Source organism: Scyliorhinus canicula, chromosome 23, assembly GCF_902713615.1.
Source record: "Scyliorhinus canicula chromosome 23, sScyCan1.1, whole genome shotgun sequence".
Lineage (NCBI taxonomy): Eukaryota > Metazoa > Chordata > Chondrichthyes > Carcharhiniformes > Scyliorhinidae > Scyliorhinus > Scyliorhinus canicula.
The window spans coordinates 9,746,762-9,773,133 of record NC_052168.1 but is presented as its reverse complement, the minus strand read 5'-3'; the positions used below and the strand labels follow the sequence as shown (position 1 = coordinate 9,773,133).

At 48.9% G+C, this 26,372-nt stretch overlaps 1 protein-coding gene across 3 annotated transcripts in view; it reads right to left on the bottom strand.

The window, feature by feature from the left end:
* si:ch211-51c14.1 (protein kinase C and casein kinase substrate in neurons protein 3) overlaps positions 1-26,372 on the bottom strand; it is a 71,245-nt gene that overhangs the window by 23,073 nt on the left and 21,800 nt on the right. For 2 of the 3 annotated variants that reach the window (XR_005458655.1, XM_038783939.1), the window contains exon 2: positions 6,258-6,387. Coding sequence is in view for 2 of the 3 variants with exons in the window: in XM_038783939.1 (XP_038639867.1) it covers positions 6,258-6,377 (120 nt within the window). In the remaining variant the exon portion in view is untranslated. The remainder of the gene's footprint in view (positions 1-6,257; positions 6,388-26,372) is intronic. The other variant, XM_038783940.1, reaches the window with a different exon arrangement.

Here is a 26,372-nt window from a genome sequence, read left to right as displayed (position 1 = left end):
AAGCCCCTAGTTGCCACATTCCGCGCCTGTTCAGGGACACAGATGGAGAATTCAGAATGTCCAAATTACCTAACAAGCGCATCTTTCGGGACTTGTGGGAGGAAACCGGAGCACCCGGAGGAATTCCACGCAGACACAAGGAGAACGTGCATACTCCGCACAGACAATGATCCAAGCCGTGAATCGAACCTGGGACCCTGCCGCTTTGAAGCCAGTGACACGGTTTTAATATTCTTATCTTAGTGTTCAAATGTCCTTGCGCCCGTACATGTCTCTGTCACCTCCCCCAGCTCTACAACTGTCCTCTAATATTGCGCTCATCCAACTCTTGTATATCCTGCTTTCTTTCACCCCACCATTAGTGACTGTGCCCTGTGACATCTAGGCCCTAAGCACTGGAATTCCAACCCTAAACCTTCCCGTCTTCCTCCTCCTTTAAGACTTGGCTAAAAACCCTTCTTCTTTGACCAAACATTTGCCCACCTGGTTCACTGTCAGTCTTTTGCCTGTTAACATTTGTGAAGCCCCTTGAGTGATTCTACCATGTTAAAGATACTATGAGTGGCACAGTGGTTAGCACTGCTGCCTCACAGCGCCAGGAATCTGGGTTCAATTGACTCTGTGTGGAGTCTGTACGTTCTCCCCATGTCTGCGTGGGTTTCCTCCGGGTGCTCCGGTTTCCTCCCACAGTTCAAAGATGTGCAGGTTAGGTAGATTGACCGTGCTAAATTTCCCCTCCTAACAGGTTAGGTGGGTTACGGGGCTAGGGTGGCGGCATGGGCCTGGCAGGGTGCTCCTTCAGAGGGACAGTGCAGACTCAATGGGCCGAAAGGCCTCCTTCTACACTGTAGTGATTCTATGATTTTAATACAAACTGTTGTTCTGTGGGATAGCCTTTGGTCCAGAGAAGTGGCTTCATGTGTCAACACCTGTAAATTAGCCAACAAGTTGATGGCTGTGAGTCCTTGGGTGGTGAGTGTTTAGACTCTGCCATGCCATCTGGGGGAAGCAGTAGTTTGTATCCCTCATCTTAAGGAATGGGGGACATTGGGCAGTGGTTGACTCCTAACCCTTTTTGCTTTTACAAATTTAAGAGAATCACAAACAATGTAGTTTGGAAAGAATCCTTTGCAAAGAATGTGGTTAAAATGTGTGAACACAAACCATTGTCCATAAATTACCTGGAAAGAGAATCCAGTATCTGTTGAATTCAGAGGAATGGCAAAACTGTTTGGGACTTGAACGGGATAGTGGGATTTGACTAGTATTGACACAGATGTGATGGGCCGAATGGCTGGTTTCTGCACTGGAATATTGTAACGGGTAATTTTCACTTCAGTTACCAGGTGAAAATCAGTTACAAATCCGATGATGGCCATTGTTGGCTGTTGCAAACGCCAGCCTGGTTCACTAATGTCCTTCAGAGAAGAAAGTCTGCTATTTGTATCCAGCCTGGCCTACATGTGACTCCTGACCCACAGCAATGGCTGAAATGGCTGAGCAAGCTACTCAGTTGAAGGGCAATTGGGGATGGACAATAAATGCTGACCCAGCCAGCGACGCCCACATCCTATGAATGAATAAAAAGAAAGGCCTATTCTCCGGGAATTTGGGGATTTCTCAGGGTATAAGCTTAACTTTGGGAAAAGCGAGCTGTTTGTGGTACACCCGGGGGAACCACTGAAAAGGGCGGAGAGGAGCCTCAGGTACTTGGGGGTTCAGGTGGCCAGGAGCTGGGGGGCCTTGCATAAGCTAAACCTCACAAGGCCGGTGGAGCAAATGGAGGAGGAGTTTAAGAGGTGGGACATGCTGCCGCTGTCTTTGGCGGGTAGGGTGCAGTCAGTCAAGATGACGGTGCTCCCGAGGTTTCTGTGCCTGTTCCAGTGCCTCCCCATCCTTATCCCGAAGGCCTTTTTCAGGCGGGTTAACAGGAGCATTACGGGGTTTGTGTGGGCACACGGGACTCCAAGGGTGAGACGGGTGTTCTTGGAGCGGGGCAGGGATGGGGGGGCTGGCGTTGCCCAACCTCTGTGGGTATTATTGGGCTGCCAACGCAGTGATGGTGCGTAAGTGGGTAATGGACGGGGAGGGGGCAGCTGGAAGAGGATGGAGATGGCATCCTGTGTGGGCACGAGCCTGGAAGCGCTGGTAACAGCACCACTGCCGCTCCCTCCAACGAGGTATACCACGAGCCCGGTGGTGGCAGCTACCCTCAAGTTTTGGGGGCAATGGAGGTGGCACAGGGGGGAGGTGGGGACCTCGATGGGGTCCCTGATACGGGGGAACCACCGGTTTGTCCCGGGGAGAATTGATGGCGGGTTCCTGAGTTGGCACAGGGCAGGTATCAGGAGGCTGGGGGGACCTGTTCATAGACGGGAAGTTTGCGAGCCTGGGTGAGCTGGAGGGGAAGTTTGGGCTTCCCCGGTGAACACCTTTAGGTACATGCAAGTAAGGGTGTTTGTCAGGCGGCAGGTGGCGGGGTTCCCTCTGCTGCCGCAGCGTGGGGTTCAGGACAGGGTGCTCTCGGGGGTATGGGTTGGAGAGGGGAGGATCTCGGAAGTGTACCAGGTGATGCAGGAGGTAGATGAGGCCTCGGTGGAGGAGCTGAAAGATAAATGGGAGGAGGAGCTGGGTGAGGAGATTGAGGAGGGGACGTGGGCGGATGCCCTAGAAAGGGTGAACTCCTCTTCGTGTGCGAGGCTTAGCCTCATACAGTTTAAGGTACTGCATAGGGCTCATATGACCGGGACAAGGATGAGCTTTTTTTTTGGGACCGAGGACAGGTGCTCAGGGAGCCCAGCAAACCATGTCCACATGTTCTGGGCATGCCCAGCGCTGGGGGAATTTTGGAAGGGTGTAGCAAGGACGGTATCGAGGGTGGTAGGATCCAGGGTCAATCCAGGCTAGGGACTCGCAATATTTGGGGTTGCAGTGGAGCCGGGAGTGCAGGAGGCGAAAGAGGCCGGTGTTCTGGCCTTTGCGTCCCTAGTAGCCCGGCGGAGGATTCTTCTTCAGTGGAAGGATGTGAGGCCCCCAAGCGTCTCTTTGTTTTGTTTTGGGCTGAATATCTGTTTTTTGCAAACGACGGGCCTTAATTTATTGCTTCTCTTTTGTATATTCGGGGGAGGGGGGGTTCTGTTCTTTTTGTTCTTAGAATTTTCTGTTATTGTTTTCTTTTTTGTGAAAATGTGAAAATTTGAATAGAAATTATTTAAAAAAAAAGAAAGGCCTGGATATAGCAATGCAAATGATAGAACATCATTTCTAGGCTGGTTTAGCTCACTAGGCTAAATCGCTGGCTTTTAAAGCAGACCAAGCAGGCCAGCAGCACGGTTCAATTCCCGTACCAGCCTCCCCGTACAGGCGCCGGAATGTGGGGACTAGGGGCTTTTCACAGTAACTTCATTGAAGCCTACTCGTGACAATAAGCGATTTTCATTTCATTTTCATTTCACATAGAACAGTACAGCACAGAACAGGCCCTTCGGCCCTCGATGTTGTGCCGAGCTTTGTCCGAAACCAAGATCAAGCTATCCCACTCCCTGTCATTCTGGTGTGCTCCATGTGCCTATCCAATAACCGCTTGAAAGTTCCTAAAAAATGAGAAAGTTGTCAGTGTTCACCATTATTACCCCACTAAAACTGACAGCAATTTCAGGAGTCCACACATGTGCAGAATAAGGCAGAAGTCGAAAGGTTGCAGTCAGTGATTCTAAGCTCCTTCAGGATGCACCCATACTGTAATCAATGGGAAATCAATTGGATAAACAAGAACTTCCACTTTAGCCTCATTGTGAAAACCTTTGGAAAAGTTTCACCTTGTTTTTTTTTAATGAAAAAATTTAGAGTACCCATTTATTTTTTTTTCCCAACTGAGGGGCAATTTAGCGTGGCCAATCCACTTAACCTGAACATCTTCGAGTTGTGGGGGTGAGACCCACGCAGACACGGGGAGAATGTGCAAACTCCACACGGACAGTGATCCAGGGCCGGGATTCGAACCCGGGTCCTCAGCGCGTGAAGCAGCAATGCTAACCCCTGCGCCACCGTACTTCTCCTAAGTTTCACCTTGTTGAGTGAGCGCCGACCTGGGTTTTAAACAGGATACTAACTTTTTTTTAAAATTTAGAATATCCAATTCATTTTTTCCAATTAAGGGGCAATTTAATGTGGCCAATCCACCTAACCTGCACATCTTTGGGTTGTGGGGGTGAAACCCACGCAGACATGGGGAGAATGTGCAAACTCCTCACAGACAGTGACCCAGGGCCGGGATTCGAACCAGGGTCCTCAGCGGCATAGGCAGCAATGCTAACCACTGTGCCACCGTGCCGCCCAAACAGGATACTAACTTCATAGTTACTTCTAAACACTCTCTCTAGCCCGGAAAGCCTAATTCGTCTTTTGTGTAATGTCACATTTTTCCATAACTTGAAAGAAAAAATCAGATTGCTTTTTTTAAAAAGTTTTTTTTTAGAAGTTCATCTTTTATTTTATATTTAATCCAATTCTAATTGCTTATTTTGGTTTCAGATACTTTAATTTGAAATGAAAAGGGCATGAAGTGCTTTGAACTTCCCGGTTGGCTGTGAATATTTTGATGTGATTGGCTTACCTGCTTGTTGACATCATCGCTGCTGGATTCCTGGAGATCCCCATGACCTGGCGCCAGATCTGAACTGGCGTTGGGAAACGGGAAAGCTGCCCACAAAGACGGCTAGATCTCTGCGGGTATCTTTCTTGGCGGTGACTGAAAAATCCAGGCCTGATGCAAATTGGCTACCCATTTTACACCTCGCCCAATTCATCTCTTCCTTTGGTTAAAGTCACTCTGACTTTTACTCAATGGAACGGTCTGGATGCATTGATCAATGTATGAACAGGAGAAGGCCATTCAGCCCCTCGAGCCTGTCCCGCCATTCAATGAGATCATGGCTAATCTGTAGCCTAACTCCATATATCTTTCCTTTGGGCCCATATCCCAAGGGCTGGTTTAGCTCAGTGGGCGAGACAGCTGGTTTGTGATGCAGAACAAGACCAGCAGCGCGGGTTCAATTCCTGTACCAACTTACCCGAACAGGCGCCAGAATGTGGCGACTAGGGGCTTTTCACAGTAACTTCTTACTTGTGACAATAAAAGATTATTATTATTATGTCCCTTAATATCTTTGCTTAACAATCTATCCATCTCAGATTTAAATTTAACAACTGTTCCAGCTTCAGCTGCTGTGTGTGGGAGAGAATTCCAACCCTCTGAGTGAAGAAGTTCTTATCAACATCTCTCCTGAACGGTCTGGCCATAATTTTTAGACTGTGCCGCCTAGTTTTAGAATCTCCAACCTGTTCGGAGGGGTTATTGGGTTACGGGGATAGGGTGGAAGTGAGGGCTTAAGTGGGTCGATGCAGACTCGATGGGCCCAATGGTCTCCTTCTGCACTGTATCTTGTATGTTCAGTGGAAACAGTTTATCTTTATCTGCCCTGTCTTTACCTGTTAATATCTTAAATACTTCAATCAGACCACCCCTTAGCCTTCTAAATTCCAACAAAAACAGGCCTAATTTGTGTAATCTCTTCTCGTAACTTAATCCAGGTCAAATGATGAAAGATTCCTCCATTGTGACGAGGGTTAGGTATCTGGTTCCAACGTAGGCACTTTACTCCCAAGGGGCGGCAACGATATCCCCCTCACTGAAGAATGTGTAAGACTTTCAGTAAATTGTATTTAGTTGATCTGAACCCAACTCCCAGTAAGCTTGGGGACAATAACCATACTTTTTTCTTTTATAAATTTAGTGTACCCAATCATTTTTCCAATTAAGGGGCAATTTAGCGTGGCCAATCCACCTAGCTTGCACGTTTTTGGGTTGTGGGGGCGAAACCCACGCAGCCACGGGGAGAATGTGCAAACTCCACACGGACAGTGACCCAGAGCCGGGATCGAACCTGGGACCTCGGCGCCGTGAGGCGGTTGTGCTAACCACTAGACAATAACCATATTTAACAGGGCTCATTCAAGAGCCAGAGCTACTTTGCTGCTTCTTGACTGAGGTGGGCTGGAGCCAATTAGTTTCTCTACACCACCCTGGAGCCTTTTGTCTGTATGGCACAAGTCTTTTTCTTATTTGGAGACCTATTTTTCTGTCTCGATAAAATTATGAACTTAAATCATCCCTCAGAACTAGATATCAGAGGGCTGTTGTGTACTAAACAGAAGTCATATCCCTTTAAGGTAAACTTTGATCTTGCGAAACTCACCATCCAGAAACTGTTGCCGGTTGCTTCTGGCCCTAGGGCATCGCTGTACTTCAGAGACATGGCAGCACAATCTTCTGGCTTCTCTCCCTCTCTATCTTGCGCTCGCTCTCTGTCTCCCATCAACTTTCTTCTAGGAGTCGAGATAAAAAGGAATTACTGCTTCCATAATGTAACGCCTTCCAGCTGTCAGAATGCACAGTAAGTAGAGCAAAAGCAGGAAGGAAACCTCTACTGTATTCGCTTAATTGTCACCAATGATATTTAGGGAACCGCATGGAGTGTGCCATGGATGTTACAACGTTAGGCAGCACGGTGACGCAGTGGGTTAGCCCTGCTGCCTCACAGCGCCGAGGCCCCAGGTTCGAATCCCGGCTCTGGGTCACTGTCCGTGTGGAGTTTGCACATTCTCCCCGTGTTTGCGTGGGTTTCGCTCCCACAACCCAAAGATGTGCAGGGTAGGTGGATTGGCCACGCTAAATTGCCCCTTAATTGGAAAAAATGAATTGGGTACTCCGAATTTTTAAAAAAATGGATGTTACAACGTTGCGTTTAACATCATTAGACTGTGAACTTTCCCAGGGCCGGGATTGAACCCCGGTCCTCACCGCCGTGAGGCAGCAGTGCTAACTACTTTAGTGATGTTGGTTGCGGGATATATATTTCCCAGGATCATACACCCCCCCCCCCTCCCCCCTTGCTCTTCTTTGAAGTAGTGGCAGTAGGATCCTTTGCATTCAGGGGAAAGCCAGCCAGACCCCTGCTTTAATGTCCCTCCCGAATGAGGGCACCTTCAACAGTGCAGCACTCCCTCTGTACTGCGCTGGTAGTGTCAGCTTAGATTTTGCGCCCAATCTCTGGACCTAGTTAGACTAAGAGGAGATGGAGAAGATTAAATGGCAGTGGACGCATTTTTCAGACAAAATGGGTAGGATGGGCGGGTCGGTGAGTGGTAGGTTAAGTGGGCGGCACGGTGGCCAGAGGTTAGCCTCATCGCACCGAGGACCCGGTTCAATCCCGCATGTACTCGCGGTCTGCAATGGGAGTTGTTGGATTGTTAACAGAGATGGGAGCCTTGGCTGATTACCACCCAACCCAGGACACAAAGGTCCGTTATGGCACCACCACTGTTGCCTCATCCAAGGCTTTTCATTTTGGGTTGTATTCTGGTCAGAATGGATGGAAAGTGGTGCGGTCATTGCTTGGAACAGGCTGAACTTGGGAGTTAATATTAATAGTTCAATTGATCATCTGGTACCACAAAAAATTTGGAGGCCGTGCGACTGTAGAAGGCTTCACAACCAATCCTTTTCTCACCCACTAAGCATGTACTCGCGGTCTGCAATGGGAGTTGTTGGATTGTTAACAGAGATGGGAGCCTTGGCTGATTACCACCCAACCCAGGACTCAAAGGTCCGTTATGGCACCACCACTGTTGCCTCATCCAAGGCTTTTCATTTTGGGTTGTATGCCTCTCTTCCTCATCATCCTCACTGTGCCAATGGTGAAGTGGGAGCATCAGCTTGGAAGCTTTGCAGAAAATAGGCTGAAACTTTGATTCCTTAAACATTCGTTCCTTCCAGCAGCAGAGCACGGTGGCAGCAGCAGGTACCGTCCACCGAATGCACTGCCACAACGTGCCAATGCTTCTTCAACAGCACTTTCCAAACCCGCGACCTCTAGGCGGACAAAAGCAGCAGGGTCATGGGAATGCTAATGGCTGTTTCCCTGAGCTCTCCACACTACCTAACTTCTTTCTCAAGTTTAGAGTACCCAATTATTTTTATTTTCCAATTAAGGGCAATTTAGTGTGCCCAGTTCACCTAACACACATATCTTTGGGTTGTGGGGGTGAAATCCACACAGACGTGGGGAGAATGTGCAAACTCCACATGGATAGTGACCTGGGGCCGGGATCAAAACCAGGTCCTCAGCGCCGTGGCAGCAGTGCTAACCACTGCGCCACCGTGCTGCCCAATCACCATCCTAACTTGAAACTATAATGCTGTTACTTTAATAAGGACATCGGGAATCTAGACCAAGAAAGAATAACAAACTTTGGTTTATTTACAATTGCGCTATATACAACTCCCGGTAGACCCCCTACCAGGTCTCTCCTCAGTTGATGCCTTACTTGCCGACCTTTTAGACATAGTTGGATGGAGCTCCCTCTCTATCTATCTCTCTATTTCTCTCTATCTCTCTCTATCTCTCTCTCTCCCCCCGCCCCACAACCACCACCACCCCCTAGCAGGGGAGCTTGTGCTGCACGAGAACCACGGGGAAGATAATCATCCCCATCTCCTAAGTGCCGTGTGTGATACTACAGTTACTTCACTGCCATAGAATCATCATAGAACTCCTACAGTGCAGAAGGAGGCCATTTGTCCCATCGATTCTGCACCGACCCACTGAACCAAGCTTACTTCCCCACCCTATCCCAACAACCCCTTAACCTAACCTATACATCTTTTTTGAACACTAAGAGGGAATTTAGCATGGCCAATCCACCTAACCTGCACATCTTTGGACTGTGGGAGGAAACCAGAGCACCCGGAGGAAACGCGGGGAGAACGTGCAGAATCCACACAGTCAGTCACCCGAGGCTGGAATTGAACCCGGGTCCCTTGTGCTGTGAGGCAGTGGTGCTAACCCCTGTGCCACCCTAAAGAAACGCCCTGACAGGGACCTGAACCCTTCTAAAAGTCTGATGCTCTACTGACTGAACTACCAAGGCCCTGCCAAGGAACTCACTCCCGAGAACTGTGGGCTTACCTGCACTATGGGGAGATGGTGGTAATGTCAGTACTGTAGTCTCGTAATCCAGGGTCCCAGGCAGCGCCGGCCCTAGGGTTGCTGGCGCCCCGGGCAAGCTGAACTTCGGCGCCCTTTGGGGGGGAGGGGGGGGGGGGGGCGGGGGGGGCGGGGGGGGGGGGGGGGGGGCGGACCCGGGGGGGGCTTACCGAGGGGGGCCGCCCTGGGGGAAGGCGGCCACCGCGCATGCGCTGGTTGGCACCGGCCCAACTGCGCATGCGCGGGACCAAAGTCTCTGGCGCCCCCTAGCACATGGCGCCCCAGGCGACTGCCCGAGTTGCCGGTGCCTTGAGCCGGCCCTGGTCCCAGGCTAACATCACTGCATCTGGTGGAACTTGAATTAATTAATACATTTTTTTAAAACTTGGAATTGAAAGCAATGCATCACAAATTGTGGCATGAAACTATCGTCAATTGTTGGAAAAACCCATCTGCTTCACTCATGTCCTTTAGGGAAGGAAACCTGGCGTCCTTATTTGCCCTGACCTACACGTGATGTCAGATCCACAGCAATGTGATTGACCCTTACCTGCCCCTCTGTAATAGTCTAGCAAGTGAGACAGTTCGAGGGCAATTCGAGATGGACAGCAAATGCTGGGCCTTGCCAAAGAGAAGTTTTAATAAATGGACTGCAGTGATTCAAGAAGGTGCCTCGCCGCCACTCGGCAGCAAGGGATGGGAAATAAATTCTTGACCTTGCCAGCGACACGCAAAAGCATCCACAGGCCTTTTTCAAGTGTGGAAATTAGATTTGATTCTCTTGGCACTGGCAACCTGGGCTAAATATAACTTTGTAATCTAATATGGGCGTGATTCAGAGCGGTTTCCCAACTTCTTATCCTCCTTCCAATGTCCCAAACTGAGAATAAATACTGCCAGTAATTATCTGCTGGATTTACTTCTGAAAGTATTCACAATGTATGACCATTCTTCCCTAAAGGTTCTTTCAATCAATACAATCCCGGGGCTGCGATAGATTCCTCGGCAGATTAAAAAGAAAAATAAACTTGATAAAGCACCTTATCTCATCCTCAGGATGTCCTGTAAGGAAAAGCTGCTTCCACTGGCTGGAGGGTCAGTAACTAAAGGAAACAGATTTAAAATGACGAGTGAAAGAACCAGAGGAGAGCGGGTGAAGGGTTTTTAAAAATTAGACACAGCAAGTTGTTATCATCTGGAACACACGGCCTGAGAGAGTGGCGGGAGCAGGTTCAGGAGTGACTTATAGAAGCATAGAATTTACAGTGCAGAAGGAGGCTATTCGGCCCATCGAGTCTGAACCAGCCCTTGGAAAGAGCACCCTACAGAAGCCCACGTATCTACCCTATCCCAGTAACCCCCACTTAATATTTTTTGGACACTAAGGGCAATTTAGCACGGCCAATCCACCTAACCCGCACACCTTTGGACTGTGGGAGGAAACCGGAGCACCCGGAGGAAACCCACGCAGACAGGGGGAGAACATGCAGACTCCGCACAGACAGTGACCCAACCGGGAATCGAACCCGGAACCCTGGAGCTGTGAAGCAACTGTGCTACCCACTATGCTACCGTGCTGCCCCGACTCGAAAGGAAATTGGGCAAACACTTGAAAAGGATAAGTTTATGGGGATATAGGTAAAGAGTGGGGAGGAGGGAGAAGTTCGGTGGTGCAGCGGTTAGCACTGGGACTACGGCGCTGAGGTCCCGGGTTTGAATCCAGGCCCTGGCTCACTGTCTGTGTGGAGTTTGCACATTCTCCCCATGTCTGCGTGGGTTTCGTCCCCACAACCCAAAAGATGTGCAGATTAAGTGGATTGGCCACACTAAATTGCCCCAATTTGGGAAAAAAAAAATTGGGTACTCTAAATTTATTTTTAAAAAAGAGTGGGGGGAAGGGGGAGTTGGGACACAATGCCAGGCTGAATAGTTTCAGTTAAAAACAACTGAATCGAATAACACACTGGGAGCAAGCAGCAAATACTGCAGTGATTCGAAAGCTGGTTTCCAAATGGGATCATTTAGTGAAAAATACCTCATAATTGAACGCGATCCATTTATCCATACATGGTCAGTAAACCAGTGTGTTTAATCATGGCTGGTTTCCACGGGTTAGTTCTTTTTAAAAATAAGTTGGGTTCATTTTTCACATTGCAAGATATGAACAGGTTTGACCACGACAGAAAGCGCATTGCCCTAATTTAAGCGACGGAAAATGCTGGAAAAACTCAACAGGTCTGACACCATCGGGAGTGAGAAACACAATTGACATTTCAAGTCTGTACCACTCTTCAGAGCTGAATGGTAGAGATGTTTTAAAAAAAAAAATTCAGAGTATCCAATTTCTTTCTTTTCCAATTAAAGGGCAATTTAGTGTGGCCAATCCTGCACGTCTTTTGGGCTGTGGGGGCGAGATCCACGCAGACACTGGGAGAATGTACAAACTCCACATGTACAGTGACCCAGGGCTAGGATCGAACCTCGGCGCTGTGAAAGGGGTAGAAATGTGATGGGTTTTAAGCTGTCACATTTCTCCACACAGCTACCATCAGACCTGCTGAGGTTTTAAAGCATTGTCTGTTCTTATTTCAGGTTTCCACCATCAGCAGTATTTTGCTTTTTTTGTACTGTAACAATTCCCAATTCTAAAATAGTTCTTTCAAAGATGAGTGTCACTGGCATGGTAAGCATTCGTTGCCCGTCCCTATATGCCCTCGAGAAGGCGCTGGTGGTGTAGGTTGAGTATTGTCACCTTGGCGGAATGTAGAACTGTCACTCCTGAGTTCGAAGGCTCAAGCACCAACACCTCCCCAAACCCCTTACTGGATCAGAGCACGCCATCGAGGATACAGCACAAAGCCAAAGCCCCTCCTGCTTCCATCGTTCAACGGGTGAGAAATTCTCCCAGTTCCTGGCCAGCATTCATGACTCCACTACTTTCTCAAGCGTTCTCTTCACCAAGGCAGGTCTGACCTGTACCATGGGCAGGGCAAGGAGGCAGGTCCTGGACCCACCCCAGCGGACTGGGGATCGACTCCCCTGCTGTTAGCCCCGATCTGATCCACACCAGCCGGTGAGCCAGCTGGCCCACCCAAGTAATCCATGTTTTCCCATGACGACGTGCACTTTTACACGTGTAGCCTGAAACTATGGATAGTGACGATAGAGGCTGCATTTTATTTTCATCGTATGGCTGACCAGGAAATTCTCCCACTTTTACCGCCTGCCATTGGCGTGTGTCAGAAGGCTTTATGAGCCGTTGCCCAACATGTTTGGCCGTGTTATGAACGCACTTTCCTTAGCCATCAAGTCCTGAAGTGGGACGTCAATTCACGGACAGCGGCAGGGACGCACTCCATCACACCACAAGGCCTCCACAATGCCTCAACTAACACCGTCAAAAAGTAGGTTAGCTGGTCTTATCTCATTGGCTGTGTCTGGGATCTTGCCATGCGCACAGGCTGCCATGTTTGCCCACACTGCACTTCATTGACTATGAAGCGGTTTGGGACGTCCCGACGATATGAAAAGTGCAAATCATTTTCCTCCTTTGACTGTTAACCCTGGCAGGTGCCAAGGGGCTCAAACTAGTTGCATCATCAGCTCTGTCTCGCTCTTTAAAGCAACTTTTTTTTTCATTCGTTCATGGGACATGGGCTTCGCATTTATTGCCCGTCCCCAATTGCCCTTGAGGGGGCAGTCAAGAGTCAACCTGTGGGTCTGGAGTCACATGTAGGCCTGACCAGGTAAGTACGGCAGATTTCCTTCCCTAAAGGACATTAGTGAACCAGAGGGGTTTTTACTTTTGTTTTAATTTATATATATTTTTATAAATTTAGAAAACACTATTCATTTTTTCCAATTAAGGGGGCCATTCCACCTGGCCTGCACATCTTTTGGGTTGTGGGGGCGAAACCCACACAAACACAGGGAGAATGTGCAAACTCCACCCAGACAGTGACCCAGAGCCGGGATCAAACCTGGGGCCTCGACGCTGTGAGGCAGCAGTGCTAACCACTGCATCACCGTGCTGCCCCTACCAGATGGGGTTTTATGATAATCAACAATGGTTTCATGGTTATCATTAGACTTTCAATTCCAGATTTTTATTGAATTCAGATTTCACCATCTGCAGTGGAGGGATTTGAACCTGGGTCCCCCAGAGCATTGGGTCTCTGGTTTACTAGTGACAATACCACTACACCACCACCTCCCCATAAACCTGTTGCTTTTGGGTAGATAGGTTACCGTACGTCACTCAAATTTGACCAAAGAGAAATTAATTTCTTTAATCCTAAGGCTCAGAAACATCCATCCCCCGCACTCTTTCTTTGTGTGTTCTAAGGATTTAAGAAATCTAAAATGGTTTGTGAGCTGCCTTTGATGTTCAGTCATGTTTCTCATTAAATAGGTTATGTACTCATCATGTAGTCAATCTACTCATTTGTCTGAACTGGTTGTGGCATCACAGCTGGACACACCAAATTGGAAAGCAAATGATACATTGGCATTTATTGCAAGGCGGTTGGAGTACAGACGTTTATTTTCTGCAATTGTACAGGGTTTGGGTGAGACCACAGCTGGAGTACTCTTTAGTTTTGACCTCCATGTGTAGAGAAGGATACACTAGGCTTGGAGAGGATGTAGTGAAGGTTCATTAGGTTGATTCCATTGCTGGGGTGAGTATAGGCCAGGCCTATACCAATTGGTTGGCTGGCCTATACTCTAGAGTTTGGAAGAATGAGAGGTGATCTCATCGAAACAATGAAGATTCTGAAAGTGTTTGACCGGGAGGATACTGCGAGGCTGTGTGAAAGCGTGGCCCCTTTAAGGGGCAATCCTTTGCAGGCTGTGGGACCCACCCCGAACCTATGGCACGGAGCACGTGAACCTGGGCCCATCGGGTGCCAGGGAGCGGACCCGGGGAGCGAGGAATGATCAGAGTAAACCCAGGACTTGATCGGTTTTGGAGTTGTGTTGATCTGTATATACAGTATAAAGCTTTTCCTTGTTAACAAATTAACTCTGCCATGTTGTATTACCTTGTGTGACAACAGGCTGTATCCTGGAGAATCTAGAATGTACAGTGCAGAAGGAGGCCATTCGGCCCATTGAGTCTGCACCGACCCACGTAAGCCCTCACTGTCCCCGTAACCCAATAACCTCTCCTAACCTTTTTGGTCACTAAGGGCAATTTATCACGGCCAATCCACCTAACCTGCACGTCTTTGGACAGTGGGAGGAAACCGGAGCACCCGGAGGAAACCCACGCACACACTGGGAGAACGTGCAGACAGTGACCCAGCGGGGAATCGAACCTGGGACTCTGGTGCTGTGAAGAATGAGGGGGCATAGTCTCAGGACAATAGTTGGCCAGGGAAGAGGAGACATTTTTTTCTCTCAGACGATTATGACTCTTTGGAATTTTCTAATCTGATGATCGGTATGTTATTCCACCATTTCTTTCCATCGTTTTTTTGTATTTTCTATTTTGCTTGGAATGATTAATTGCAAAGCTGGCCTCCATTCGGCTTGGCTGCTTTGGAGTGGATTTTTAAATGACTAAAGCTTTGAATAGGGCAGCACGGAGGCGCAGTGGTTAGCACTGCTGCCGCACGGCGCTGAGGATCCGGGTTCGATCCCGGCCCTGGGTCACTGTCCGTGGTGGAGTTTGCACAGTCTCCCCGTGTTTGCGTGGGTTTCACCCCCACAACCCAAAGATGTGCAGGGTAGGTGGATTGGCCACGCTAAATTGCCCCTTAATTGGAAAAAGTGAATTTATTTTTAATAACTAAAGCTTTGAATTGAAATACTGCAGAGGGCTGTGGGTACTCAGCCAATGTGTGTATTCCGTGTTGAGGTCAATAGACTCGAAGAGAATCAGGTTTATGGGAATGGGGCGGAAAAGTGGAGTTGAGTGCAAAGATCAGCCATGTATAAATTACTAGATAGACCGCATCTTTATTGTCACAAGTAGGCTTGCATTAACACTGCGATGAAGTTACTGTGAAAATCCCCTAGTCGCCACATTTTGGTGCCTGTTCGGGTACACAGAGAGAGAATTCATAATGTCCAAATTACCTAAAAGCACGTCTTTAGGAGTGCCCGGAGGAAACCCACGCAGACACGGGGAGAACATGCAGACTCCGCACAGACAGTGACCCAAGCCGGGAATTGAACCCGGGACCCTGGCGCTGTGAAGCAATAGTCATGTTGCAGCTGTATAGAACCTTAGTTAGGCCACACTTGGAGTATAGTGTTCAATTCTGGCCGCCACACTACCAGAAGGATGTGGCGGCTTTAGAGAGGGTGCAGAAGAGATTTACCAGGATGTTGCCTGGTATGGAGGGCATTAGCTATGAGGAGAGGTTGAATAAACTTGGTTTGTTCTCACTGGAACGAAGAAGGTTGAGGGGCGACCTGATAGAGGTCTACAAAATTAAGAGGGGCATAGACAGAGTGGATAGTCAGAGACTTTTTCCCAGGGTAGAGGGGTCAATTACTAGGGGGCATAGGTTTAAGGTGCGAGGGGCAAGGTTTAGAGGAGATGTACGAGGCAAGTTTTTTTACTGAGGATAGTGGGTGCCTGGAACTCGCTGCTGGAGGAGGTGGTGGAAGCAGGGACATAGTGACGTTTAAGAGGCATCTTGACAAATACATGAATAGAATGGGAATAGAGGGATACGGACCCAGGAAGTGGAGAAGATTTTAGTTTAAATGGGCAGCATGGTCGGCGCAGGCTTGGAGGGCCGAAGGGCCTGTTCCTGTGCTGTACTTTTCTTTGTTCTTTGGTTCTTTGCTAACCGCTCTCCAGTTCTGGGAGCCATACATGAGGAAGGATGTGAAGGAATTGGACACAGTACAGAGGAGATTCACAAGATTGTTTCCAGGGATAAACAACTGTAGCTATGAGGATGGATTGAAGATGTTGGGTCTGTTTTCCTTAGAGCAGACAATGCTGAGAAGAGACTTGATGGAGGTATTCAAGATCCTGAGGAGTGTGGTCAGGGTAAATGGCGAGAAACTGCCCCCCACTCAGGAGTACACGAGCCAGACGGCACAGATTCAAAATAATGGGCAAAAGGAGTAAAAAGTGATGTGAGGAAAAATGTTTTCACCCAGAGGGAGGTTGGAGTCTGGAACGAACTTCCTGAGAGGGTGGGGGGGGGGGGGGGCAGGTTCAATCGAGCTTGTCGTAAAGGAATTAGATTGCTATCTGAAAAGAAAAAATGTGCAAGGTTATGCCGATAAGACCGCCGAATGGAATTTGGTAGCATGCTCTTTCAGAGAGATAGTGCAGACATGTGGGCTGAATGGCCTCCTTCTCGCTGTAATGATTCTTGGATGATCTCATTGAATGGTGTGGTCCACACTCTTATTTCCTAATTTATTTTTTAATTGATTCATGGGCTGTGGACAACACTGACGAGGCCAGCATTTAATGCCCACCCCTAATTGCCCTTGAGAAGGTGGTGATGAGCTGCCTTCATGAACCACTGCAATCCACCATGGTAGGTCCACCCACTGTGTTGTTCCTGCAGTGCATCTTGTGGAGGGTACACACGGCTGCTACTGCGTCAGTGGTGGAGGGAATGAATGATTGTGGATTGGGTGCCAATCAAGCAGGTCTGCTTTGTCCAGGATGGTGTTGAGCTTCTTGAGCGTTGTTGGAGCTGCGCTCATCCAGGTGAGTGGGGAGTATTCCATTACACTCCGGATTTGTGCCTTGTAGATGGTGGACAAGCTTTGGGGGAGTCAGAAGGTGAGTTACTCACTGCAGGATTCCCAACCTCTGACCTATGCTTAAAGCCAGTGGGCAGGATTCTCCCATGCCGCGCCGTATGGGAGAATCACCGTTCACCGCATTCTTTCCCGCGGCACCGGTCCGACGCCAGCAGGCGATTCTCCGAGCAGTGGAGAATCGGCGCGTTTGGCCCGGCGCTGGTCGTGGGCCGCTGTCCGCAGCCGGGCCGCCGATTCTCCGGCCTTGATGGGCCGAGCGGCCGCGCGGAAACAGCGGTGCCGTTCACACCTGCTCGTAGCCAGCGGAACTCTGCGCGTAGGGTTGGGGGACAGCCTGTGGGGGGGGGGGATTGGCGCTCCTTCACGCGGGGGGGGGGGGGGGGGGGGGGGGACCTCCAATGGGGTCTGGCCCACCGATCGGGGCTCACCGATTGGCGGGCCGGCCTCTCCAGCCCCGCCCCTATTTTATTACACGGCCGGCCCCTGAACCCCCACGCCATGCTGTGTCAGGACTGGTGCGTTGAAGAAGTCCCCCGCGCATTCACAGGTTGGCGCGGCCCAGCTGCGCATGCGCGGGTTGGCGCCGCCCCCAGTGCATGCCAGGAAGTGAAGCTGGAGCGGCGTGAACCTCGCTCCAGCGCCGTGGGCCAGAATTGTTAGTGCCCACCCGTTTTGCGCCGTCGTGTAAGGTGCGGACACTCTGTCCCGCGATCGGAGAATATTTATATGGCTGGTCCAGTTCAGTTACTGGTCAATGGGAGCTCCCAGGATGTTGCTACGTTCTTAGATGATCTCAGTTGGGATGCTAGATAGGCCAAGCTAAGATAGGAAAATTGCGGACGTTGACGCAGGCAAATTGGGGACAGTCACCGATGATCGACCGTGACATTTCTGCAGAAGCGGAGAGAAACCAAAAAGCTCAGTTGGTCGAGCAGACGGCCCAGAGAAAACAAAAGAGGCAAGTGAATCGTGCACCTTCTCACCCGATTGGCCTGCAAGGGAAGGGCCTCTAACCCACACCAGGCGATGCTTAACACCGAGTTGATCACCAAGGCGCAAATAAGATCCCATGAGATTATGCCAAAGGAAGAACAAATTGAGCCAACACAATTGGCCATAAGAATCCACGATTTTCGGAATGGACAAATCAGTAGGGATTCCTACTCCTTATTCAGTAACCCCATACTGCTGGAACAGTGCTGGTGTGTGAATGTTGGATAAGAGCAGGATCGGGGTGAGGCTGCAATGATCTCCATTGTTCAATAGGCCGCTGACACTGACCGGGTTGGCTGACATGAAAGATGAGAGGGGATGAGCTATTTATTCTAGAGCAATGTAGACTTGGAGGCGACTTGATCGAGGTTCGTGAAAATTATAAAAGGGTTGGGTAACGTGCCTGTTGACAGATTATTCTGGTCTGATAGATTGACGAGGGCCTCAGGACATGAGTTTAGATTCTGTCAGTGTAGGAATGGACTGGATGCTGGGCTGTTCTAGTCTTGGAGGGCAGTGAGCATGTAGAGTGATGGGCGCTAACTCTCTGTAACTGACTAGGGCGGAGGTCAGGTCAGATGGTGAGTGGGTTAGGCTCGATGGACGAGCTGACCTTTCCCTGCCAGTTCGTTTCATATCGTGATAGAGATGGCAGTGGGCTGCTGCTGAGCGTGCAACAACATTGTCTTCAGCACATGGGGGCTGGATAGAGGGGGGGAAAAGTTGAGGGGGATAAGAAATGAACCACAAATTTGACGTTTCGCACTCTGTCCCCGCCCTGCAGTTTTAATTACGAAGGCCTACAGTTGACCCACCCTTCTCAAGCTATCAACGTACCACATAGGAATGCAGAGAAGTATTTAATGTGTTTCGGAATGTCACGTTGATATACTATCCCTGTCTTTACTCCAGGCTGATGTTAGCTGTGCGTGTTTAGCAGAGAGCTACAAATAGCTGGGGCTTCTTGTCTTTCATTACCGATACTGAGGGTGCAAACTCCTCATTACCAGCCACAGGCCATCACCCCAGCAACGTGGTTCAACTACCATCTTCCCACATCGCCAATTGAAAAGTCAGGAACTCTGCTCTCAAACCTTTAGTTTCCCTGGTGTACCGAAGGCTTGAGGGAAGCAGTCTGCTTCTGATCATCACTGCAGATGACCCCATGGTGGCACGGCTGAGATTGGGGATCTGCTGTGTGGCGGGTAGACCTGTATCCTGGCTCACTCTATTTGAGGTCTGTGCAGGGTAGGTAGATTGGCCACACTAAATTGCCCCTTAATTGGAAAAAATGAATTTGGTACTCTAACTTTATTACAAAAAAAGAAATTGAGTTCCAGGATTCTTTTTTTTAAATTTAGAGTACCCAATTCATTCTTTTTTTCCAATTAAGGGGCAATTTAGCATGGCCAATCCACCTACTCTGCACATCTTTGGGTTGTGGGGGTGAAACCCACGCCGACACAGGGAGAATGTGCAAACTCTACACAGACAGTGACACAGAGCCGGGATCGAACCTGGGACCTCAGCGCTGTGAGGCAGCAGAGCTAACCACTGCGCCACCGTGCTGCACCCGAGTTCCAGGATTTTGACCCAGTGATTGTGAAGGAACATTCCAAATCAAAAGGATGTGTGACTTGGAAAGGAACTTGTAGGGAATGGTGTTTCCTTCTATCTACTGCCCTTGTCCTTATAAGTGGTAGGGGGTCACAAGTTTGGAAGGTGCTGTTGAAGGATGTTTTGACGAGCTGCTGTACTTCGCTGGTGGTGCTGTACTTTGGGGCGGCACGATAGCACAATGGTTAGCATCGTTGCTTCACAGCGCCAGAGTCCCAGTTTCGATTCCCAGCTTGGGTCACTGTCTTGTGCGGAGTCTGCACGTTCTCCCCGTGTCTGCGTGGGTTTCCTCCGGGTGCTCCGGTTTCCTCCCACAAGTCCCGAAAGACATGCTGTTGGTAATGTGGACATTCTGAATTCTCCCTCCGTGTACCCAAACAGACACCGGAGTGTGGCGACCAGGGGCTTTTCACAAAACTCATTGCACTGTTAATATAAGCCTACTGATGACAATAAAGATTATTATTAATTTATTATTATTATTAATATAGAGGGCAGCACGGTGGCCTAGTGGTTAGCACAACCGCCTCACGGCGCTGAGGTCCCAGGTTCGATCCCGGCTCTGGGTCACTGTCCGTGTGGAGTTTGCACATTCTCCCCGTGTCTGCGTGGGTTTCGCCCCCACAACCCAAAAATGTGCAGAGTAGGTGGATTGGCCACGCTAAATTGCCCCTTAATTGGAAAAAATAATTGGGTAATCTAAATTTAAAAAAAAAAAAATTATTATTAATATAGCGAATGTTGAAGGTGGTGGATGGGGTGCCATTCAAGAAGGGCTGCTTTGTCCTGGATGGTGTGGAGCCTCTTGAGTGTTGGAGCTGCACTCATCCAAGAAAGTGGAGAGTATTCTATCACACTCCTGACTTGTACCTTGTAGATGGTGGACAGGCTTTGGGCAGGCAGGGGGCATGTTACTTGCTGCAGAGTTCAACCTCTGTCCTGCTCTTGTAGCCACATTATCTGTATGGCTGGGATAGTGAATGTGGTGGTATGATTTGCATAGCTGTCTGCCATTGGTGCAGAATACTGGCTTACCATTGGCCCTGGTCGGTCATGTGCCTCTCGACCGATTGGTTGAGACCAGTCATGTGATGGCTCTCCGATTGGTCGAGAGGCTGAGTTAACCACGCCTCCATTCCGAGGTATAAATAGTCAGAACGCCCGGCGGTCGTCCATTTTATTGTAGTCGACCGCAGGGCTAAGTTCTAGCTTATTAAAGCCTAACTTTTGTATAGCAACTCGTCTCTCGTGCAATTGATGGCTCATCAGTGAACGCCCAGGTAACCCCCAGGATGTTAATGTTGGAGGACTTGGCAATGGTAATTCCGTCAAATGTCCAGGGGAGGAGGGAGAGTACATTATCTCTTGCTGGAGAGGCCCATTGCCTGGCACTGGTGTCAAGATAGTCAATATAATAAATATTTATTCCCTTAAGCATGGAGTTGGGATGTGTTGCTGGGGCAAAATACACAAATGTGGTGCAAATCAAGCTCCAGTAAGTTTGCACAGAACCAATCAAGTGTAATCTTCAATTGATGTAGGTCTGGGGATAATTGGAACGGAACAGAATGAAAGGGAATGATGGAGCACGGAGGGAGGTGGTGCTGTTCATCTTCCCTAAGGCAGCTATTTGAAAGCGCTGTCCAATTAATCCCACTGCTCTGCTCTTTCCCACAGCCCAGAGAATTTTTCTTTAATTAATTATCCTCGATATATCAAAAAGCTCACATCTGTGAGAAGTTCCAGTTGACTGTACCCATCAAAAGTTGTTGTGCTACAATGCAAACCACTCATCAAGTTGTAATTACACCCTCCCACCCCACTGGAAGCGCTGACACTGATGTACATACGCCCTGGTGGTGATGCGCCCTGTAAATGTCACCGAGGCTAAATAGGCAATTGGTTTATTGGAAAATTACCATGGTGGCTGGTACTGAATTGTGATGTCAATACAAATAAAACAAGTAATTGTAATTCATAGCTTATATAGACAACCATTAAAATATATATTTTTTTTAATTTCGGAGTGTCAATTCATTTTTTCCAATTAAGGGGCAATTTAGACTGGCCAATCCATCTATCCTACACATCTTTGGGTTGTGGGGGTGAAACCCACGCAAACACGGGGGAATGTGCAAACTCCACACAGAGAGTGACCCAGAGCCCGGATCGAACTTGGGAGCTGTGAGGCAGCGGTGCTAACCACTGTGCCACCGTGCAGCCCCTTTTAAAATAAAAATAAAGTATAAAGTAGTAAAAGGGTTGGACAATTCGGATCCCGGCCCTGGGTCAGTGTCCGTGTGGAGTTTGCACGTTCTCCCAGTGTCTGCGTGGGTTTCACCCCCAGAACCCAAAAAATGTGCTGGATAGGTGGATTGGCCACGCTAAATTGTCCCTTAAATTGGAAAAAAAAATTGGCTGATCTAAATTTTTTTTAATAAGGGTTGGACAATTATGGACGTTTCAGTAAACGAGTAATTACGAACGTTGCCAATTGCGAGTCTCTTTAAATTTACAGAATGCAAATGGATCAACTGCATTTGGCATTCGAGTCCATAGTTCAGATCTTATTGGGTTGAATTCATTTGATTTTTGATAGTTTCCACACTGCTTCCATTGTAAACAACTTTTGTATTTATGCAGCCCTCTAACGTAAGACATTACCACGGTGGTAAAATTTGAGGAGGGGAGGGAGGGAGTGCTGGCGATCGGGAGGAGTCGCCAGAAACACCTTTCACATTTGAGTAATTAAGTGTAAAGTAATGTACTGAACAGATTGCAGCAACTCCACTGTCCCTTAGTGTGTTGATACTGATTTGATCTGTGGTTATGAATCTGCCAGGGCAGCACAGTGGCGCAGTGGGTTAGCCCTGCTGCCTCATGGCGCTGAGGTCCCAGGTTCGATCCCGTCACTGTCCGTGGTGGAGTTTACACATTCTCCCCGTGTCTGCGTGGGTTTCGCCCCCACGACCCAAAAATGTGCAGAGTAGGTGGATTGGCCACGCTAAATTGCCCCTTAATTGGAAAAAAAAATTGGGTATTCTAAATTTATTTTAAAAATAAGATGGGATGAAAGACCCGTCCTTAAGCTATCAATAGTCTGACGGCCACTAATTGGCCATGGCAAGCCAGCCCAGTGGGGGTGACCTTCCCCCACCAACTTTTACGTCTCTAAATTTATAAAAAAACAATGAATCTGCCAGTGGGGGCCCCAACAGCGATGGGCCTTAATTTTCATATTCAAAGAGGATGTTTTTCCTAATACATTGATAGGCACACTCCCATCCAGAAATTTGAGACTTTGTTGATCAGGTCGGGCCCAAATAAAGGCCAAATATAGAGAGCAGTAACAAGCCTTTGAAACACAATGAAACACTCTGAGCAGCAGGACAGGCTTTGGCACATGAATAGATTCCAGCGCACAGATCCCAAATACGCAGCCAACTGTCCTGAGCGAAGGAGATGTGAATGCAAAGCAGCAGCTGCTGCAGTGCACCCCACCCTGTGACATTGCATGCTAGGCAACGGGAGAATCTGGCTGGAGCCAGCCCGATGGCATCTACCAGTTTAGAACAGGAATGCCTGAGCACGTCGGCCCTCAGGGAAATATTCCTCCCAGCACAGCCTCCTAAATTTATCCTACCAAGCAGCAAGGCCGTTCACGTGACTGGCTGTAAATATGTTAGTGAGGGCTACTATCCCTGGGCATCTCGGGCGCAGAGCCCGAATAGCAGTTCCACCTGCCACTGTCCAATAACCTCGCCCTGATGGGCGTCGTTCCTTTGCGATGCCAAATGGTTCACCTCATAGACAGAATTTCGCAGCATCCTGGGTGGTGGATGGGCGAGGCCGTAAGACCGGGCGCTGTGCCCAGCAGCTCTGAGGCAGTACCCTCTAAGATGGGACGAAAAAGGGCTGCACGTGGCGCAGTGGTTAGCACTGGGACTGCGGCGCTGAGGACCCGGGTTTGAATCCCGGCCCTGCGTCACTGTCCGTGTGGAGTTTGCACATTCTGCTCGTGTCTGCGTGGGTTTCACCCCCACAATCCAAAGATGTGCAGGTTAGGTGGATTGGCCGCGCTAAATTGCCCCTTAATATGAAAAAAATAAGATGGGACGAAAGACCCGCCCTTAAGCTATCAATGGTCTGACGGCCACTAATTGGCTATGGGCAAGCAAGTTGTGGTGGTATGAATGTGAGCACTGCCATTGTTGCAGAGCATGGGTTTCCCATTGGCTCTGGCTGGTCATGTGCCTCTCGTCCGATTGGCTGGGACTAGTCATGTGACTGCTCACCAATTGGTCGAGAGGCAAGTACCCAGAGTTCCCGGCGGTCGGCCTTACTCTGTAGTCGACCACCGGGCTAACAACTAGCTGATTAAAGCCACAGTTTGGATCTTAATCGTGTCTCGAGTCCAATTGATGGTACATCACAAGTGGAGGTGAGCTTCCCCCCCCCAATTTTTATGTCGAGTGGGGTGGGGGGGAGGAGAAAGAAGGGGATGCATGGACCCCCTTCAATGTAAAACTCAGCTTCACGAGTCAGTGAATCCGCATATCAGTTTTGTATGAATCAGCAGTGGGCGTGGCGCTCTCTCTCTCCTCCCAGCTTGTGGTTTGAGTCCCACTCCAATCACTTGGGCCCCACGATCCAGCCTGACACCCCCGGTGCAGTGCTGGGGGAGAGCTGCACCCTATCCAGTGCAACCTTTTGGATCCAATAGTAAACAGAGACCATATCTCCTTTGGGCATGTATAAATAAAATCCCGCAGCCTTCTTTAAAGAAGTGCAGGGGAAAAACCAGCACCAAAAAGATGATGTGATCATCTCATTGCTGTGGGATCTTGCTGTGCGTATATTGGCTGCAGTGCTGCTTACACTACAACAGTGACAACACTTCAAGGAAAGGACTCAATTGATTGTAGAAGGTGACGTAAATACGAGTCTCTTTTTCTTTGTTGCTCTAGCTTTGTCCCATGCTCCTTTTAAGCGCAGCCAATAACAGCGGAAAGATTGTGCAACCCATAATATTGGGCAGGACCCTGAGCATATCCAGTGACAGGAAACTCATTCTTTCAACTACTTACACATCACCGGTTGCGAACGCCCCTTTACAAGATCATGCATGTGCATACTTGACACCGTGTTAAACTGATCTTTGTTAGTGTGCAATAAAAGGTGGGGGGGGGGGCTCAAAATCTCACTTGTAGCAGCTCCCCCCCCCCTCCCCCAAATGCTCCTGAGTACAGATCTGAGCAGGAGATAGAACATAGAACATTACAGCGCAGTACGGGCCCTTCGGCCCTCGATGTTGCGCCGACCCGTGAAACCATCTGAAGCCTATCTGACCTACACTATTATGATGCTTTGACTAATCCGGTCGATCATTACACCAACCCCACCGGTTGACCAATGATGAGATTTAGCACTAAGTGCAGCCAGAGGCAGCCCCTTCCGAGGGGCCTCAAACCCCACCGTACAGGAGAAAAAAACCGGGGGCGTGGTTTGGAACCCACACCAGGTGCCTCAGGATTGCTTTGTGTGCCACCGTGCCCCCGGGAAGGCGCTGGATGATCACACTGGCGGGAGGCTGCTGTTGTGAGGCCGAGCAGCATTCTGCCCACTGGATACAGAATGAAATTGGTTGTGACGTGGACATTTCTGACTCACTGACATTCATCAAACCACCACACACCCCCCCCCCCCCCCCCCCCCAACCCACATCAGAATTTGGAATGGTGTTGCACCTTAACCACAGAGCTACCGAGCTACCGCAATGCATGTGTTTTCAATCAGACGCTATCGTATCCCATTGGACCCAGTTACAGCATTTAGAAAACTATACTGATTAAAAGCAGACGCTCAAAGCCACAAGAATACGTCCTGAGCCAAGGCAGACAAAGCAAGGCTTCAAATTTCAACGAACACGGGCGATCCTGCCAAAATAAAACCAACCCTTTCACTCCTGATTGGAACGCAAGGTCACACTTATAATTATCTAGCACCTTTTAATGCAATAAAACATCCTCAAGTGCACCACCGGAGTGTTCTAAAATCACATTGACAAAGAACCACATGAGCAGGTATTGTGTCAGATGATCAAAAGCTTGGTCAAGGAGGTAGGATTTAAGGCGTGTCTTTAAAGGAGGCGAGGTGGAGAAGCACAGAGGAATGTAATCATGGTCAATGACTCATCCTCCTTCATGTTGCTTAGCAAGCAACTGCATCTAACGCCTCCAACCACACACTGGTAGGATTCTCCCTCAGCCCTGTTTTGGCATTAGGAGAGTAGGATTGGATTTGAGTTAACGCATTCGGCTACAGGCCTTTGATTGGGCGCGGTTGTGCAATGGTTACAGTGTTCGACTGGCGACTCAGAAGAGGGTTCAAGATCCACTCTCGAAACCTGAGCACAAAATGCAGTACTGAGGGGGTGCTGCACTGTTGGAGGTGCCCCCTTAAGGATGGGATGTTAAAACAAGGCCCTATTTGTCATCCTGGGGGGAATGTGAAAAATCCAGCGTTCGGAAATAGAGCAGGGAAGTTCTGCCTGCCCAACATTTATCCCCCAGCCATGGCGAAAAAGCAGATGATCTCATTGTCATTTTGCTCCCCGGGGAAGCTTGCTGTGCACAAAGTGACTTTCCCGTTTTCATACACTTCAAAACATACTTCATTCGTTGTCAAACGCTTCGAGACCTCCTGAGGTTATAAAAAGTACAGACACAAGTCTTCTTTTATGAGTTTAAAGTCTTACCACGGCAGGTAATATAATCGATGTAATGAGTAGAGTTGTAATTAAGCCTAATCATTCGTGGCTAGCAACAGGAAATTCACAGTGATAGTTAACTTGTTGCGATGACTAGAATAAGGAACCTGCCACCCCTACCCAGTCTGGTCTTTAATTGACTCTAGTCTACTTTAGGTTCAGTCCACACTAAGTAATTCACTCTTAATGCTCCCTGAAGTAAG